General features: G+C 33.1%; 2 protein-coding genes and 1 long non-coding RNA gene across 4 annotated transcripts; 2 read left to right on the top strand and 1 right to left on the bottom strand.

Annotated features, from left to right (window-relative positions):
* Positions 1-2,376: 2,376 nt before the first annotated feature.
* Positions 2,377-5,064, bottom strand: LOC145112218 (uncharacterized). Its single transcript, XM_079048416.1, has 5 exons — positions 5,039-5,064; positions 4,243-4,923; positions 3,628-4,165; positions 2,650-2,660; positions 2,377-2,491 (listed from the first exon to the last, which is right to left on the bottom strand). The coding sequence occupies exons 1-5, from the start codon at positions 5,062-5,064 to the stop codon at positions 2,377-2,379; spliced, it is 1,371 nt and encodes a 456-aa protein (XP_078904542.1).
* A 4,317-nt stretch (positions 5,065-9,381) lies between these two features.
* LOC145156740 (uncharacterized) lies at positions 9,382-13,438 on the top strand. 2 transcript variants are annotated; one of them, XM_079076026.1, is made up of 18 exons: positions 9,390-9,726; positions 10,115-10,219; positions 10,306-10,388; positions 10,496-10,580; positions 10,687-10,773; positions 10,862-10,923; positions 11,014-11,195; positions 11,273-11,333; positions 11,432-11,609; positions 11,749-11,787; positions 11,876-11,937; positions 12,024-12,060; positions 12,185-12,234; positions 12,324-12,393; positions 12,562-12,637; positions 12,834-12,913; positions 13,003-13,071; positions 13,140-13,438. In XM_079076026.1, the coding sequence occupies exons 1-18, from the start codon at positions 9,649-9,651 to the stop codon at positions 13,188-13,190; spliced, it is 1,455 nt and encodes a 484-aa protein (XP_078932152.1). In that variant the 5' UTR covers positions 9,390-9,648; the 3' UTR covers positions 13,191-13,438. The 2 variants fall into 2 exon arrangements, with proteins under 2 accessions (XP_078932199.1, XP_078932152.1); XM_079076073.1 differs by lacking the exon at positions 11,749-11,787 and having other exon boundaries at positions 9,382-9,726.
* Positions 13,439-14,780: 1,342 nt separating this feature from the next.
* On the top strand, positions 14,781-16,001 carry LOC145156670 (uncharacterized). The gene is made up of 2 exons (XR_013736867.1): positions 14,781-15,403; positions 15,568-16,001. It is a non-coding gene; the product is annotated as an uncharacterized LOC145156670 (long non-coding RNA).
* The last annotated feature ends 3,327 nt before the right edge of the window (positions 16,002-19,328 follow it).

Here is a 19,328-nt window from a genome sequence, read left to right as displayed (position 1 = left end):
ATATCCGATTCAACACTCAAGGTTGTCATCAAAATAGATCTAGCTAAGCTAATTAACATAATAAAGAGACTGAAGACCTTGCCAGTGAGGATGCTCTTAACTCCCAAAAGAATAAAATTCTCTCGTGACAAAGCAATTATAACTTCCCACTCCTATGAGATTCTCCCAACCTCTCACATGATCTACAAAGTACGATATATAATTATCAACTACCTATCGGTCTAATAATGTTTTGTATGCCAATTTTGTGAGATTCTAGAGAATTCACATGTTGTAATTATTAAAGAGTTATTAGATTTTGTAGTATGAAATGTGTTCTTCTTTAATGTAATTCCAATTTGGTTTCGGGAATTACATGTGATTGCAATCTTTGAACTAAATTGAAGATTCTAGTTCCACTAAAAAAAACTGTTTGTTCAATTTTGTTATATTTTCGGTCACCATTGTTACAAACATATTTCATAGCTTTCGACCTAAGAAAAATATTTTTCGCATATTAATATTTTTATCACGCTCTAAAAAGAAACTTTCCAACTAAATACATCTTAAAAGGACCTTATTATCATACAACTATGTTAAGAAATCATAATATCTAAATCATTCTAAGAAATTATAGTAACCTTTGCAACTTCGTACCTAAACATGCATTTTGTACAATGTTTTAAAAATTGGTTTTTTAGTTGAACCGTTCTGGTGACCAATTGGTGGTTCAACCGTCTGTTAAACCAATAATTTTCCTACGTCTGAAACGTATTGACGTAATTCACCTTTGTGTCTCGAATGTGTGGTTTACATGCAACTTTGTTGGTGGTTAGAGATAAATAGAGCCAACACTTATGCATTTGTCGCATCATCTTTTTTGTCACTTGTTTCAACCTTTTAATTATAATATCAAGTGTGTCTCGAACGTAGAGCACACTATTGTCACACCCGATGCTACAATAAGTTCGGTTCATATAGGCTCCAATACCAAAGGATGTGTAATTAACTATGAGAGGAGAAAGCCCAAACGATTATGAAACACTCAAAATTCACTAAGAACAATCTATATTCTTTCATGAACTAGTCTCTATTTTATATAATTTTCTCAAACTCGTAAACTCTTCACTTCATAATTCAAAGACGGTTAACACATATTTATAATAAAATTAAACCCTAAAGACTCGTACAAAATTAGGAAACTATTTAACAGTTAAATATGAGAATTTAGTAAACAAAAAACCCTGTTTTTTGTGAAAATGACACAACTCATTTTGGTCTAAAAGTCTTCAAAAACACGAGCCCATGAAGCCTGATCTGCACCTCAGATTGAATGATCCTTACTTTTTACAAAACCAATCGCAAACTGGATTGGTGGCCAGGACCACGATTGGCTGACTGGGTCTGTACAACGAGCCTCTCTTGTTCACCCAGTTTGTTCGATTTCTATCTCATTCGTTTTTCTCAAGACTTTCTTTCATCAAATATACATATTTTGATGTTTCATTCACTCAGTTTTTTAAAAAGTTTAAATACACCAACTCTTAAAAAATTAAATTTGATTTCGGACTAAGATCACTTACAAAATAATAGCATCCTACGGCACTACTAATTACTAAACACAAGCTACTTATATCTTAATATTAAACAATCGATTGAAAGTTGATTAGTAGAATATGAAGAGGGTCCCGCTCGACGTGTTTCCTACTTTTACTCATTCATCACACACATGCTTGGAGGATTGTACGTCGGCCTTTGAAAGATTCCAATCCCGGCAGAAAATTCAAATGTTAAATTATATTCCCAGCATATATTTGTGTATCAAACGAACGGCATCTACTCCAAATAGCATCTTGACGTTGACTTTGCCAAGTCAAAATCACAATATTTTTTTTTATTTAATTTCGAAATTGGTTCATCCATGTGGCCCAATCTGTATTGCGGCCTTCCTTATATCCCTTTTTGGTATTTTCTTACATTCTTTTAATGTTACAAACAAAATGTTATTTGATGTTACTAGAATTTGACATTTGCATTATTAATATTTTAAAGTTTGTTTCTAATTTTAAGTTCTATGTTTCATATGATTTCTTTTCGTGTATCGAATAGTGTCCTTTTATAATGTATGTATGATGACCAATATTATTTATATATAAATAAATACAACATCGAAGTCGATTAAATTAGTTTCTATTTGTCAATTGATTTTTTATTTATTGGAAAATAAAAAGTAGGAAACAATTTAATTTCTCTTTACAGAATTATGAGATACAAAATTATGAGATGTTATTATCATTTGTTTATGTTTGTTACACAATAAATATTAATGAGTTTACTTTGTGAGAGTACAATGACTTATTAATCATCAACAACTTAGATGAGTTATGCTACAAATTTTTATGGATGTAATTTACGAAACATGCCATAAACTATGCCACATAAAGACGCGTGGTCGAGGCCAAATACGTTCTTTGTTTCTATAACCAGTGTTTCTCGTTTGAGAAAAAGGAAACTACAACACACAAGATAATTACTAAAAGTTATACATGTTTTTTAAAGAATAATAAATCCTTAATGGCTCCATGCCTCCATGGACATATACGAAAAATAATTTTCCATAAAAACAAGATAACAAATCCAACTCGCGTTTCGAAATGCTCGTTTTCTTACTTGTCAAAAACCTAAAAGAAAAAAAAAAAGTGTTTGTATTATTGTATTTGTTTGTTGGAGTTTTGTACCTGAGGATAGTAATTTTAAAAAGTATTTACCGAATGGTTGTTGTTTCAAACTTATTTACCAAAATATAGTATATTGGTTTATATTGGTTTTTAGTAGATAGATTCTAACCGTTTAAATTTAATAAAATATAATTTAGATATTACATTATTTTTATAGTTTGACAATATAAATTGTTTTACAATAATCAAAAGACCACGTAACCTTATTTTTTTTACCAATTCATTATATTCAAAATTATTGGATTGACTCACTCTTAATTTATATGTTTTCTTGAACGGTTTAAAAAAATTAAACTACATTAAATTACAAAGAGTAAGAAGTAATTCTTTGTCTTGTTTTATTGTACATAGTTTATTTTTTTATAAACGTCTGGTTTTTTATTTTATAACCATTTTAAATAGAAATATAACAAAATACCAACAAATGATATAAATATAAATATAACTCAGATAAATCTTATATAATCAAACACTACTAATATAAAATGAGTAATTTTTAACATATATAACGAAAAATCTAGAAAAAATACTACTCAATCAAACACCTTCACATATCCATAGGTCGTTTCCTAGGCTTAGAATGACACGTTTTTTTTATTATGACCACTTTGTCTACACAATCCACAAAGATTAGCTTTCTTTCCTTCTTTAATGTCCATTCCATTTCGTAGCCTTGTGGAGCGAGGGCGACCTTTTTTCTTTCGTTTTAACTCTGAATTTGGAAGCATTCCTTGAATAGACGTCTCGGGCCAATATACTTCATGAGGGATTGGGGAAAAGTCAGATGCCCATGTAGCAGAATATTCAAAAATTGAGTAATATTGTTGAATATATTGACTAGTGTTTAAAGAAAGATAGGCACATGCACTCAAGACATGAGAACACGGATACTTATATATCTCCCACTTACCACATGTGCAAGTTTTTTTTTCTCCAAATCAACTACTTGCACATTTTTTCCTTTTTGAGTTACCACCTCAATTATTCCTTTTTCTCGGTTGAAAGATTTCAGGGTGTGTGCACTAGCTTTTGAGATTGATGCCGCTTGTTTTACAACAACATGAGGAGTAAAAACATCTCCGTTAGCTTGAGCAGTAGGTCCCAAAGAACGTCTCACATCAAAGTAGTGAACCAATCTATAAAATGTAAGTTGGACACATGGAGTGATTGGTAAAAAACGAGCACCTTTAAGTACACTATTAAAAATCTCTGACATATTTGTAGTGAGCAACCCATAGCGTTTTCCACCATCATGTGCTAGTGTCCATCTACAAAGTGAATGTCCCTCGAGCCATTGACGAGCTTGTGCATTTAGTTTTCCAATTTCATCCATGATAGAGTTGAACTTACGAACTTGATTTTGACTTCCAGCACGGTAAGCTAAAACTTTTAAATGTGAATTGCGAAACTTGTCATGAAAGTTATTGACAAAATGTCGCAAACAATACCTGTACAAATCCTTTCAAATGTGAGAAATAAATTAAATGTACCATAAAAGTGGTTAACGAAATTAAATAATAAATACCTGTGAAAAGTATGGGGCTCCAACCATGGTGATCCTTGCTCATTAACTACCTTTAGGATTCCACTATGACGATCAGATATTAAACAAATGTCGTCACGTTCTTTCACCACATGTTTCTTGACATGATTAAGAAACCAATACCAACTACTATATGATTCATTCTCAACAATAGCAAATGCAAGTGGAAAAATCTGATTGTTACCATCAACTCCCATTACAATCATCATTTTTCCCTTATACTTACCATATAAATGTGTCGCATCAATGCTAACAACAGGTCGACAATGTGCAAACCCGTTGATAGAAGGAGCAAAAACCCAAAACACACGTCTGAACTCCACTTGATCCACACTACTCTCCCTTTGGTTCATATTACTATCTATGTGATCCACATTACTTAATCTAGCAGTACACCATTCAACTATAGTCCCTAGATTGTAAAATTGAAGTGCAACCATAAATTTTGGTAAAACAATATAAGATTCCTCCCAGTTTCCAAATATATGTTCAATCGCCTTCTGTTTTCCTACCCAGACCTTCCTGTACGAAGGAGTATATCCTAATTTCTCAATTATTTCAGCTCTCAAGGTAGGAATGCTAATAGATGGTTGTTCCTTAATAAGGTGTTCAGTTTCTTGAGCGATCAAGCTAGCATCCAGATTTGGATGATCTTGAGTAATCCTATACTGGAAACAAGTGTGTGGACCAATGTATCGTGTTATCTCAAAATACCCACTTCGTTTACGTTTACATGCACGTAATTGCCACTTACAACCAGTTTGTGAACACAACTTACATCTTATCTTCCAAATTGTTGGACATGTTTCAACCACTTCATATTATCGATGCTTCCTAATCGTGTAAAGTTTGATAGCTCTAATAAGTTCGTCCTTATTCTTAAAAGAATTTTCACTCAATTCTTGAGTTAAATGATTTTTACTCTCGGAGTGTGACACCGTCCAATTGTCAACATTAGCCACATCTATTCCTTCTAAACTATTAAAACTAGAAGGTATCTCAACTCCATCTACAGTTAAATCTCCTCGGTTTTCAGTTTCAATTTCATCCCCACTTTCATATCCTTCATTGTCTGTGTCAAATCCGCTGCTCATTCCATTGTTCACAACGGTAAATTGAGAAATTATGTTGAAGTCCTCGTTGTGAATCATGCCTGACACAACATCAATAGGTTCACAGTAGGTGATAAAATAGTGTTCCTTTCTTCTTCTATCAAATCCGATTCTTGTGTTCTGCGAGTAATGTAACAAAAAAATGTGTGGGTGAAAACAATAACAAATTATAATTACGAAATTGAGATGGAAAAAATAATAAGAATGTACTAAAATGGATTGCTCATTTTGTATGAATGCATACTGAGATAGAAACTAAAACAAATGGGAAAACTAAAATAAATTGAATATTTTTAATTTCATGTAGGTCTGTACTGTCCTATTCTATATGTAAGCAAGATGAAACTTTTCTGTAGGCAAGATTATAAACTTTTCCTCAATGGCAGAAATAGCCCCAAACTTATTATACAATGCCCACATTCTTCACAAAAGTTCATCAACAAAACAATATAAGGTAAAATTATGAAAATTGATGTATAATATGAGTTTTAATACCTGGGTGTTATATCCATGTGATTTTTATTTCGATTGACGTCAAACTCTAAGTATAGATCAATGTTGCTTAGTTCTTGATGAAGACTAAGCACATCAAACATAATTTCAACGTCATTATCGTCCTTGATCGGAAGAGGAATATATTTCATTACCTTTCCAACAACCGATGGGTATCTACAAATTACTTTAATATGATATTGTTTCTTGTCAATCGACGTTGCAGAATGGATTTGGTTGACCATGTCATTGAATTTTATTCCACGTTGAACCTTGATAGCTTTACTTGGAGACTTGTCGTAAGTTATACCTTCTTTCCCATCACAAATTTTTCCGTCCCGATAGCATAAGAAAGTAACAAATTTTGATGTCATGTTGATAAAAATCTATCGAGAAACAAAAACAAATTTTAAAATAATGTAACACATTAATTTATACATAACTACATTTACTACAAAGCCCATAAAATATAAAAAAGAAAATTTTGAAAGAAATTCATAGCATCATGATTAAAAATAAACAGTGAAGTCAACAATCTTATTGATTCAATTGATGCCACATATTGTTGAAAGAGAATAAAAACAATAAATTTAGGAGTCCTAAAATTAATATACAAACAACAAGTATATTGGTGAAGGAGTCGTTTAGTCCTTTTAGCCGGTCAAAATCAACGTAGGAAAATTTGACTCAAACATAAACAAGAAAGTCAATGTGAATAAAAGTTTACCATAGGGAAAATTGAAGAAGATGATGATAATCAATGTTTCCAATGACCGGCGGCACATGGAAGATGAACGATAAGGCAAAGAACGCGTTGGGATGTTGGAGACTGTTTCCTAGGCTAATAGGGTTCTTTTTTTTTTTTTAAATAAAACTACAATTATTTTGTAAATAAGTTTTAAACTACCCTTTTTTGATAAATACTTTTGAAAACTACTATGTTTTTGTAAAAAACTCTTGTTTGTTTGTTGTGGTTTGCTTAAATTTTATCGGTGCGCCGTTTTCATCGAATCTAATTTCTAGACGGCTCCCTTTCATACCCCTAAAATCTTGGATTGGTTCATAGGACGTCCCTATGTTTTCCCAACTCATAAAAAAGCTTTAACTTTTGAAAAAAAAAATTCATCATATGATTATTTTTTGCATGTTCTTAATACCGTGTTACATGTCTAACCATAAATAACTCATCTTGTAACATATAAATATATGGCTTAGATCCGTGATCTTGGAGTTATTTTAAATAAATATTAGCTCTATAATAAATTATAATTAAACTAACTTTTTAATAAATCATTTGACATAATTTGTTGATAAATTAACTTATAAATAAAAACCATCTTTTCAACTTAACATAGTTAAAATGTAACTTTATTTGATGAGAAATCAAATATATTCCTAAATATATTCCTACATTTTGTTCATATTCATATTTGTACTCATCATATCAAAACAAATGTCAAAATCAAAAGATGGATTAAGAGAAAGAATTAATGAATTTCATATGTCATTATTTTATAGGGAAAATGACATATATGCCCTATTATGTTTCTAGGGTTTACCCATTTAGCCACTTAACTTATTTTGTGGCTTTATGAGGGAACAAATTATTTGTAACCTAGCAATCTAATCCCTTTAACCTATTGTAGCCAGTTTCCATTGCCACATAAGCGTCCCAACAACCCAAAACCCAAACGACGTCGACTTCTATTTCAATTTGCTTGGGAGTTCTTTCAATCTGAAAGTTTTGAATTGCGAAATGAGTCCACAACCGGTTTTATTTTTGGAAGAAATTGGTACTTACGGAATGGCAATCATTTTGTTCTTGGTGCTAGAAGGAAGACAGGGAACACCAGATTTACCCTTGTCCTTTTCCGATCGGATATCAATCAAAGTGTAGTTCTGTGAAGATACAAGATCAAGAACTTGAGCAACAGTGAGATCACCTGGATTGGAAAGTATGATTCCAAATCAGAATCGTTTCGTGAGTAGCAGCAATTTTGATCATATATAGGGTTTTAATTTATCTTTGTATCCACGAAAGTTGAAAGATAGGGCGGAGAAGACAGGCGACAGTAGGAGATAGGTGAGGACCAAAGCTCTGCCGGTGACGACAATGATGGTGGGATCCGCCGATGAGATGGTCTGTATCGTGTTTGATGCAATCGGTTGAAAACACACATCGTGCTGCTATTTGTTGTCATTTGCTGTTATTTGGTATCTTCATTATCAGGTTCTTTCGGATTCAAAACACACATTCGAAAAACTTGCATATTCCCCTGATTTTTGTTATTTCTACCACCGCCATTCGATTCCAGTTGTTTCTCGATTATAGAAAACACCCTCCCGTCGAGGAAAAGAGGAACCCTAGCGAAGCCTTATTACGAGTTTCAATTCCATATTTTTGAAGAAGAGAAGAAAAGGAATGTTTTGCTTAAATGGAATACAAACGATTTCAAACATGGAAAACCCAAATACCAAAGTAGCAAGTGGACATAACATTTCAACTCATTGTTAGATAAAGGTTTATCGGGTACTATTTATCAAACTAGATATATGAATGTGTATCAGGTAGGAATATCAGATGGGGAAGAAGATGAATAGTACTGGGTTAAGGAATAATTGGTCAACAAACATCTGATGTGGCAAAGGGGTAACCGGATAACCCCTTCATTTTGCCCAAAAGGACCTAATCGACCCGACAAAGTGTAATTCGTTCCCTTATAAAGCCACAAAATAAGTTAAGTGGCTAAATGGGTAAACCCTAGAAACATAATAGGGCATATATGTCATTTTCCCTATTTTATATGAGCAATAAGATGAGTTGGAACCAACATTTTAAAAACCGGTTTTTTAGTTGAACCGGTCAATGACCGGTTCACAGTTCAACCGGTTCAACCGTCAGTCAACCTGGTTTTCATAACTTTCATGTTTTATTTCTATTTTATATAACCAAGAATTTGGTGTCCACAAGTCAAAGTTTGTTATGCAAAATGTCTCATTGCTATGCGTATTTATTCAATTTAACATATTCAACCGAGTTTTAACGGTTTAATTTGATCGGTTCCACGAGGATTTTGTAAAAATCAGCAGGTGTGTTCCGATTCAAAAATAAATATAAAATTAGTAATAGTTAAACTGCTTCATTTCCCGGTTTCTAGTTAACATGTTTGACGCACCGGTTTGAACAGGATTTCAATAGGATATTTAGTTTCTCTATAATTATTTGATTATAAAAAATGCAAACATGTTAATAACTAATTAAAACAAAGCATATAAAATCAAAGCCGATTAAAGTGACCGAATGTAGTACTCACCAAAGTCAAATACCTACATATCGGCATCAGTATCCATCCGATGAGACAAAACCAGCTATGCACAGATTAACTACGGTACACCATACCACACATAATAAATACTCTGCTCGTCACCGTAAATTTCGTACTTTTTTCTTTCCGCCGAATCGAACTTTCTGAGAACGAAAGCTCTAAAACTGGGATTGAAGGGTAACTTCTGATTTCTGAAACGTTCAATTGTACCCTGTGCTTTGACATTTGTACATACACAGTAAGTGCGTGTATAAGATATTCATACAACAAGTGTAGTCAGAGAGAACACGTAGATGAATATGGTCCGTGTATGGAATAAGGACGCACTGAAGAACACGATACTCTTTTTCACCACCGTCTCGTCACCTCTTAGTAACACTGTTGCAGTCTCTACTTTTCTCTTTTGATCCGCCAAGCAAATATTGTTAAAATCTCTTTCGAATTTGCTTTGTTTCCGAATGGCTACCGGAGAAGAATCATCATCGTCGTCTGGATTGAGCTTGGAAGGGATTAACGATGTCGAGGATTTCGTTTGGGTGAGTTTCATTCTTTTTTGGAAGTATTTGAGTTTATTGCTCTGGTTATTACCTAGATTATGATTAATCGCAGAAGAAATGTTGTAATTGTCACTAATTTTGGCATACGATGAGTTCAATATGGCACGAGCCGGCAACAATTTCAGTTTCGATGTCAACTTGATAATCAATATGAATTTTGAGTTTACTTTGTGAAAAAACAACTAATTCTGATCAGATTCATAGGAATATGTTGATGTTAATTGGTAACAAGCTTCGAACAGTTATTGCATTTGATAAATGATAAGTACCAAATCCAAAAGCAAATTGGTTACTGCGAAGATTGAGGTTTTACATATTACTTGTTGAAATAAAACATCGTGTTGTTGCCTTGTTGGGAATAATGCAGGGGAATCAAGGAGAGTCGGCATCCGTGTCATTAGGGCGGTTTAGTCATCTGTATGATCTCATGGATATGGGCAACAAAGCATTCAGAGAGAAACGTTTTGAGGAGGTAAATAATTGGAATCGTTACTTTTCTCAAAGTGTTTGCATTCTTTCTTCTTCTTCTTCTTTCCCAACATAATTTATGTCAATCAGGCTGTCAATTGTTACTCAAGAGCGCATAATATTCAACCAGCTGATCCTGTCGTTCTTAACAACCGATGCGCTGCTTATCTCAGGTAAATTTCTCAGTATCACTGTTTACTATTCAATTACTTGAATAAAACTTTTGTGTGAAGTTTCTGAAAACATGAACAATTTATATCTTTTGTGGAATTCCATCCAGGATTAGTCAGTTCCTGAAAAACAGGCCACCTTCTACATCTGAACATAGACCATTGAGCGGGCTTGATCCTACAATCCATGCTGGCGTACGTGATCTTTGTTTATTTTGTATGATCGAGCTCATCCTTTTGTTGCTTTCTAAATTAATAAATCTTGAGGGACACCTTTTCATATCTCAACTTCAATTTTTAGCTTGCATTGAAAGATGCTGATCACCTTATCAACTTGCGAAGCCAATCTGCAACTCCATACATATTGAAGGCAAATGCACTCATTTTAGTGAGACCCCTTTCTTTACTTTTAATCACCGTTTACCCAACTCCTACCAAAATTAGATCAAAATTGAAATATAATAAGTTGATGGCAGTTAGAGAGATTCGAGCTAGCTCGTGATGCAATTCATTCTGGTCTTCAGGTTGATGCTTCAAGGTAATAATATAGTACCATACCTGTTTTACATTCTTTTGAACTTTTACTTCTTCTATTCTTTTTTTCACTTTGTTAAAATTTGTTACACAGCAATGCTCTAAGAAATTTAGAAAGAATAGCAACCAATATACTTGGGAGGAGACTCCATGGGAGACCAGCACGTACAGATGATTTTGATTGCATGCTTTGCTTGAAATTACTATATGAACCAATTACAACTCCATGTGGACACACTTTCTGTCGATCTTGCCTCTTCCAATCAATGGACCGAGGTTTGTATTCTTTCTGTTCTTTTCCATATTTATATCCTTATTTTGAGTCACTAATACTTTTTTGGTCCCTTAATTAGGTAACAGATGTCCTTTGTGCAGAACAGTTTTGTTTATTAGTCCTAGAACATGTGCAATAAGGTGAGTATGTTTCTTTGTTTAATAGTAAGTTCATTAATGGTTTTATATTAGTTACATTGATTGATTTAATAAAGTGAATTGGTTGTTGGTTTTTTCAGTGTGACACTGAATAGCATAATAGAGAGGAACTTCCCACAGGAATTTGCAGAAAGGAAGTTGGAGCATGAGAGTTTGACAAACATGGGTCCTGATTTGATGCCTCTTTTTGTCATGGATGTTGTGTTGCCTTGTCAGAAGTTACACCTAAACATTTTTGAAGCTCGTTACAGACTTATGGTGAGTTTTAACAGATTCTATATTTTTGTCCTATTATCATCACTCTAAATCCAATGCATTCAAAAATCAAAATACAGCTGTACAACATGTTTTGTTTTGTCGTGTCCTATGTAATTTGAACTTTTGTGGTAACTAACAGGTGAGGAGGATTATGGAAGGAAACCGTAGAATGGGAATGGTAGATATAATAATGTTCCATTTCTACCCCTTTGAATAATGTAGATTGGTAAAGAAACTGACTCACTGTACTTGGGTGTCGTGTGTAGGTTATACTGGACCCCACAACAGGATCTGTAGCTGATTATGCTTGTGAAGTGGAAATCACAGAGTAAGTGTAGATGTCATCCACAAGTTTGTCTATGTTAACCTGCTAATAATTTATATAAATTTAATCACCCTTTTCTTTTCATGTAGTTGTGAGCCTCTTCCTGATGGGCGTTTTTTCCTGGAGGTAAATAGTTAGATTATAAAAATGAATTACCTCCTTTTTTTTTTTTTTTATCAAATTCATGTTATGTATAGTTACAGTTTTTTTGGTTAATTATACTCATTTTAACATTTCAAAATGCATGCAGGTTGAGAGTCGAAGAAGATTTCGCATTCTTCGAAACTGGGATCAAGATGGGTGAGTATCATGATTGCTCTTGTTGACCATTTGACTTTTTCAAATAATTAATTTTTTAAGATTTGGGTTTTTGTTTTTTGTGTATGAAGGTACCGTGTTGCAGAAGTTGAGTGGGTGCAAGATTTATTTCCAGCTGAAGGAACAAGAGAGAAATATGATGTAAGTATTTATTATTATGTTCATAATTAGTTATTGATGAAAACAATGCCATTCTTCAATTTTCAGTTGCTTCTTGTTTCTTTTCTGATTTAAAAAAAAAAAAGTATTTCATCATTGATAATTAGTTGAAAATACTATTTAATTCTAATGAATTGGCAATGCGGACAGTTGCAGCAAACAACAAATAAAGTAGCAGCATATGCTAGATCATGGATAAGAGTGGCTCAAGAGGCAGGCCGAAGAGGTAATTATTCCATACAGATTTTTTTATATTTTTTTTGTAGCGTCTAAATAAATGATATTTAAAAAAATATTTGGAAAATGACTACACTTTGGAAAATAGAAGGAAAAAAGTTAGGACTTAATGTTCTTTTTGTATTAAGTAAAAAAGAAACACTGATATATAGCTTACAAGATTAAGTCTTGTCCCCATGATACAGACCAAGCAAGACTCACGGAACTGCATAGAGCAGAGGGTTTGATGCCTTCAACAAGTGATCCTGAATCCTTCAGTTTTTGGGTATGATTTTTATGCATAATGACATCTTTTTGCTTTTAGTTTATTAAAAAAATATGTTTTTAATTTAACGAACAATTTTATTATTGCAGCTTGCTACCCTAACAAATCAGAGACCACTTGAAAGGTTGTCTCTGCTTCGCCTTAGAGATACAAAAGAGGTACTAATACTAAACTAACCTCTTATCAATTTGTTTATTGCAACTAATTAAGAATTATTGGTTTGCAGAGGTTAAGAAGAGGATATTTTTACATGAAAGCAGCAGCAGAAGAGACATAATTACATTCATTTAATTCATGAAGTATAGTTTTTTTTTTTTTTTTTTTTTTTAATATATAGCCAATTCAAAATTCTTTATTCCTCATGATATAGAGAGGTTCCAAGGTGATCAAACAATACACACACAAACGGTAAAGAAAAATGCAGAATCATTTTTGTTTTTTTATTCATTTTTAAGTTTATGTTGTAAAGAACAGGCTGAATCCTATATTATACGGTGGTAAACATACAATATTTTTTTTCACAAATGTTGATGTCTTTCTTATTTGAGTTGCCGATTATAATAAATTTGATTATGTTTATCAGCTACCTTTAATGAAAAATGGTGACCCTTTTATAGTATATACAACAGTTTTATTTGGTTAATTCTATACGTACTTTCCAATAAATTGCTTATTGGAGGTATCCTTTATGTTTGACATTTTTATGCGAGGTAATTTTATATGTGGAGTTGACTGTATCTACCTTATGATATTTTTTGTTAGTAAGGGGCAAGTATAATAGCTGTGTTTGTATCAAATCACTTAATTTTGTTATTAGAAGTCTCTAATATCTTATTTAAGAAAAATGCAAAAATGGTCCATGTGTTTGTACTTTTCTTTGACTAGAGTACAAAATAGTTCCAATTTACAAAAATGGTCCTTATCTCAAAGTTGCATTGTGGATTTGGTCCCTATTTATAACAGCAGTCAAATGGCTTTTGTTTTTCCACCATTGTGCCCCTTATAAGAAGGCATTTCCATCTTTCCTTGGTGAGGGGCCAAAATTGCAGTATAGAGTTTTCCTTTAACCATGTCTTTTTACCCACTGAATCTTTTACAAAGCTCCCAAAAATCATGTTGGTGCTCTGCTGCTGTGGGAATCTAGTTGTGGTGCGCACATTGTGGACTTCATTGAATCCTTAGAGAGGATTCTACTTTTTAATTCTAGCCCTAATTTTGGGTTTTGCATGCAGCCTCATTGGATGGGTCGAGCTACCAATATACTTGGTTTGTTCAAGAACATCGACACTCTGAATGTTTTAAGATATCTCTATTGACATATACCCATTTGCAACGACAATATAGTGTTTACAATCTATTACATTAATTGGCACATCATCCATATTAACGCCATTTATGTGAACTCTTTCATTACAAATACAATTGATTCTATATTATTAATTTTGTATTAGGTGTATATTACCACTCCATCCTCACCATTTCAGTTGCAACTTTCATTTTACACCTATTAATACATACAATTCTCATATCACCCCACCTCACTCCACTCCACATCATTCTCTAATATATACAAAATTCATAATACCCCCTCCACTCCACATCATCATTCTCTAATGTATACAAAATTCATAAAACCCCATACAACCCTTATTGAAGATCCTCTAAAAACAATTAGTTATATTAAATAAAATTGTATTTGAAACTAATTAATCGGAGTAAATTTTAGAATTTGACTTTTTGGTTAAAGATTATAATGTTTGGAAATAAATATTATTCACATTGAAGTTTAAGCCTTTAAGGACTGATTCAGATATTTAGCAATAGTATAGGGACCATTAATGAAACATCGTCTATTTGCGCAACACATTTCATCATCGTTGCCTGGTTGGAAACTTGTCAAGGATGAAGCAAACTGTCCTCAGCACACAAATGGCTGACGAAGATGAAGATGTAGAAAGCACCGTATTTGGGCCTCCTGCTGCTTTAATTGAATGGGAACGACTCCAATTGCGTCCGATTTCCGATCAATTTCAATTTCATTCTCAGTCTCAATCTCCGTCTTTATCAGATCCACTTGGAGGTAGAGAAGTATGGTCAACGATACATGAAGACAACCAACCACCCGTCGTATTCCCTCCAGTGAACCACGAAGGCATTCACCTTCACCTTCACCATCACCAAGATGTACGAGAAATCGATATCGAACGAACCAGATCACCGTCCCCTATCTCGAGACCAGCGGCGATGGGGGAATCCGTCGGAGTAAGGTGGTGGGATGGTGGACTGCAGGTTTTACGTTTCAAGTTTGCCAGCGTCCTCTCGTTCCTTCGAAGTTTTTCTACGAGCAGAGGAGGGTTACTTCGGTCACACTTCCCGCTGGCGGGTTCAATAGTGTTGCTGTTGCTACTTTATTTGAGGTCCCGGCGCCGGCGAAGGTTGAGGCAAGAGAGTATCATTCAATTGATCAGTGTTATTAAGGAGAAAGATGAGGTTCGTCTTTTTGTATCTTCTGCATCCCATAGACTTCTTAATTTTGTGTCACCAGGTGTTTGTTAAAATGCCGAAGAGAACTATCAAGATCTCACTGCATCATTGCATCTGAATTTAACCAAAATTCTTCCAAATCTTAACGATTTAACTCTTCGGTTTTCCAGAAAATAAATCAATTACTGCATCAGATCGCCCGAATGAATGAACTATTGCTTGCCACCCATCATGGAGTCCCCTTGATATCCAAAGCTGTTTCTTCCTGATTCAATTGGGCAGCAGATCAATGGTTTATCTGGGCATCAAAGCTGGAGATCTTCAGAGACTCAGAGTTGATGCTGATTTCTTCTGTACAAGATTCAACGTTTGCTAGCTTATCGGTTATCACACAAATGGTATTGTAGTGTAGTATTAGTTTGAAACTCGTTCTTGAATTTCCTTCCTATTTTGTGTGTGGGTCGGTCTCTATAAAGGGATCTCCAACAGGGTATGATAAGGCTCTTCAATGATGGCTCAGTTACCAAAGTCGCCCAATATGCACCACTTTTAATTATATGTTCTTTTACCATATCATATATCATATCTCCAATTATTCTTTAAAGTTTTAAATTTATTTTCTTTTATTTATTTTACGATATATATTATCTATTGTAAATACATTTGTTTTGTTTTATTAAAATTAAAATAAAAACACTTTTAATTGAATCTGAAGCATAAGTGCACCTAAAAGAATTTACAAAGTAAAATTTTACTTGCAAAAATACATATACTTAACACAATATTGAATCAATATCGTGTAATTAATAGTTTTTCACTAAAATAACCATATTTAAGTATCATATAGGGTAAATTACACCAATCGTCCCTCGTACACATGTCAGAAAGCGTGTTTAGTCCCTATTTTTAAAAATTAACTCGGGTCGTCCCTCGTTTATTTAAAAGTTGCACACTCCGTCCCTGATACGTGATTTTGTTGCAAATCTAGTCCATACTAGATCTGAAATGACCATAATGCCCTTTATTTATTTATTTTTGATTTATTTAGTATTATAAATTATAAATTATATTTAGAAGAAAAAAAATAACGGTCCTTCCCCTTATTTATCTTTTCTCTCATTAAACCTCACCCTCACATTCTAGGATTCTGACGAGCCATCAAACCCTCAGCCTCCAACATTCCGGCAACGTTCAGTTCAACAATTTCCGACATATATGGAGGTAGTTTCCGACGATCGGGTCGATGGGAAGGAGGAAGGTTCTGTTGTCTAGATCATCTTTTCCCACCTCCACACTCCATCTGATGAACACCCTTCTAGCAACACCAAGAACACCCCATCACAAATTTATGTTTCCGATGAGAGGCAAAGAGGAGATCGGAGGAAATGGGTGAAGGTTTAGTCTCCGAAAGATGCCCTTCCCAATTGTTTCATCGAGCAGCTTATCCCCATTTCTTCGTTTCCCCTTCTCCATCCTTCCTAAATCGATTTTGATTTTGTGTTTCTGGTTGATTTGGTTTGATTTGGTTTCGATGGATTCTTCTGGAAACACACACTTGTATTATTTCAACCCTCAAGCAGATATGAATTTACCAAATCTAGAAAAATCACCACCATGGATTTCCCTCTCCTGTTAAAGAACTATGATGGTTCATCACATGATATCGAGAATAAATTACGGCTTGGTACATACGAATTCTCGAAACTCAATTTCCTGTCAAGCAATTTGGCAAATCAAATAAAGCTATGGTCAGTTGGGTATATTCTTTTGTTCAAGCTCTATGAAGAGAGCAACCCCGACATGTACGACATTGACAAATCTGGAAAAATCACCATTATGGATGTCCCGATCGATTTTGTTTCGATGGATTCTTCGTAGGGTAGGTAATATATGGAGAATATGGTGGCCATAGTCGAATCTTGTTGCAGGTTTTAAGGTTTAGAGATGATAGTGATGATGGCAGAGTTGGTGAAGGTGGCAGTGATAGGGTTTTCGTTGGCGTAGGGATCGAGTGAGAAAGAAGGAGACGAAGGTAGAAGAAATTATATGTTTTATTCGACCTTCAGATCGAGGAAGAAATGGAAGGGGGAAGGGTGGGCGTATTTTTTTGTTTATTCTTATTTTTTAATAAAAAAATTATATATAAATAAAAGAAAATGAAAAAAAAGAAATTATTAAGGGCAAAATAGTCATTTTATGTCAATAGGGATGAAGCGTGCAAGTCTAAAAGAAACGAGGGACAATCCGAGTTAATTTTTGAAAATAGGGACTAAACACGCTTTCTGGCATATGCACGAGGGACGATTTGTGTAATTTACCCTATCATATATAATCCATCAACTTTCTTTTTAGAAAATATCAACATTAACATTTAAAATATCAACAAATGATCACGATGATTGCGAACAATTATCACGAGTTAGCAACAATTTAAATTTAATTTAGTTATTTTTGACACACACACACAACAAAAAAAAAATCTCACAGATATGTATTTACAAAAAAAAAGTCCGGATGATTTGGGTAGTATACTAATATCCATGCAATTATTATATTAACTAACTAGTTGTGAGAGACTCATATATTACATGAGTTAATTTAAAAAAAAAAGTTAAATAATGAATTATTATAATGGAAATATTTTTGTATCTTTTAAATTTAATCAAATAATTTAAATAAATAAAAGAAACTAATGAACTTTAATTTTGAGAATTTTGAAATTAAAAGGTAAATTCATTGATGAAATTGATATCAATTTATTACTATATTTATTACAATTATTACATTAAAATATTATATGATATTTAATAAAATAAAAAAACTCATAAAATAACATGTGGAAAAAATTAATTCAAAATAACCACAAAATGACATTTGTCAATTTGAATGAGAATGAGGCAAGTAACAAAAAAAACTCTCATTTATTAGAGAAGATAACTACCCTCCTATGTGTATTCCCGTTTGAAAAACACAAATGAATTTTCAATAATGAAATATGGTTTATAACTTTAAGTGTATGTTTAACAAACTCGTTATCATTTTCCTATATCTTTCTATTTAAGAAGTTTTTATTACAAATGTTATAACTTATAAGTGTCTGTTAGACCATCTAAGAACTTTGAAAAAGGGAAATTAGTCGTAATCTCCTTTAATACCATCGTAGGTGGTTATTATTGTGAAGACAAAAAATATTGTTGTTCAAATGCTCGATACATTCAGATATCACCCCAAATCATCCGGACTTTTTATCTAGGTGGACCACTTCACCAATGATGATCGATTATATACGAAGTTATTCATGTGTAGGTGTTCTTTAATCCCTTTTACAATAATCAGGTTTACTGGTTTAATATATTTAATGAGTCCAATGCACTCGATATGCCTAATATACGTATGTAAGTCTAATACCCAAATAGGCCCAAACGTGAGAAAACTATTATCTGATATTGCACATGGCCTGTACTTCTTACTAAATACATTTTAATCCCTTGGAATCAATTTGCTATTAATGAGCGTTAATCATCATAAATAACCCAAGTTCTCACATCTAAACATTCATTGCTTAAATGCTACACTTCAAATCTCATTTAACCTTAACTTTCATGTTAGTTTGCCATTTTCAGAAAAAAAAAATCCAGCCTTGGATTGTGGATGTCACGACTCTCAAACTAATGGAATTATGATTCTTTTTCACACAATATGACTATTTTTTGAACTTTTATGTGTATCTGCATCCTGAATTTTTAAATCTTTTGTGTAACCAAAGTAAAATTTAACTATTTTTCTTTATATTTGTAAGTATGTGAACATGGTATTGTACTCAACAACCAAAATAAACAATTAGACATTCAACCATTTCACATTTAATAAGGCATCATGCTTCATTACAAAAAAATTAAACTATTGCAAAATTGTCAATAAAGTAGATTAA

Source organism: Lactuca virosa, chromosome 1 (genome assembly GCF_052849685.1).
Source record: "Lactuca virosa cultivar CGN04683 chromosome 1, Lactuca_virosa_CGN04683_v6, whole genome shotgun sequence".
Classification (NCBI taxonomy): domain Eukaryota; kingdom Viridiplantae; phylum Streptophyta; class Magnoliopsida; order Asterales; family Asteraceae; genus Lactuca; species Lactuca virosa.
This window is presented reverse-complemented; position numbering and strand designations above follow the sequence as displayed.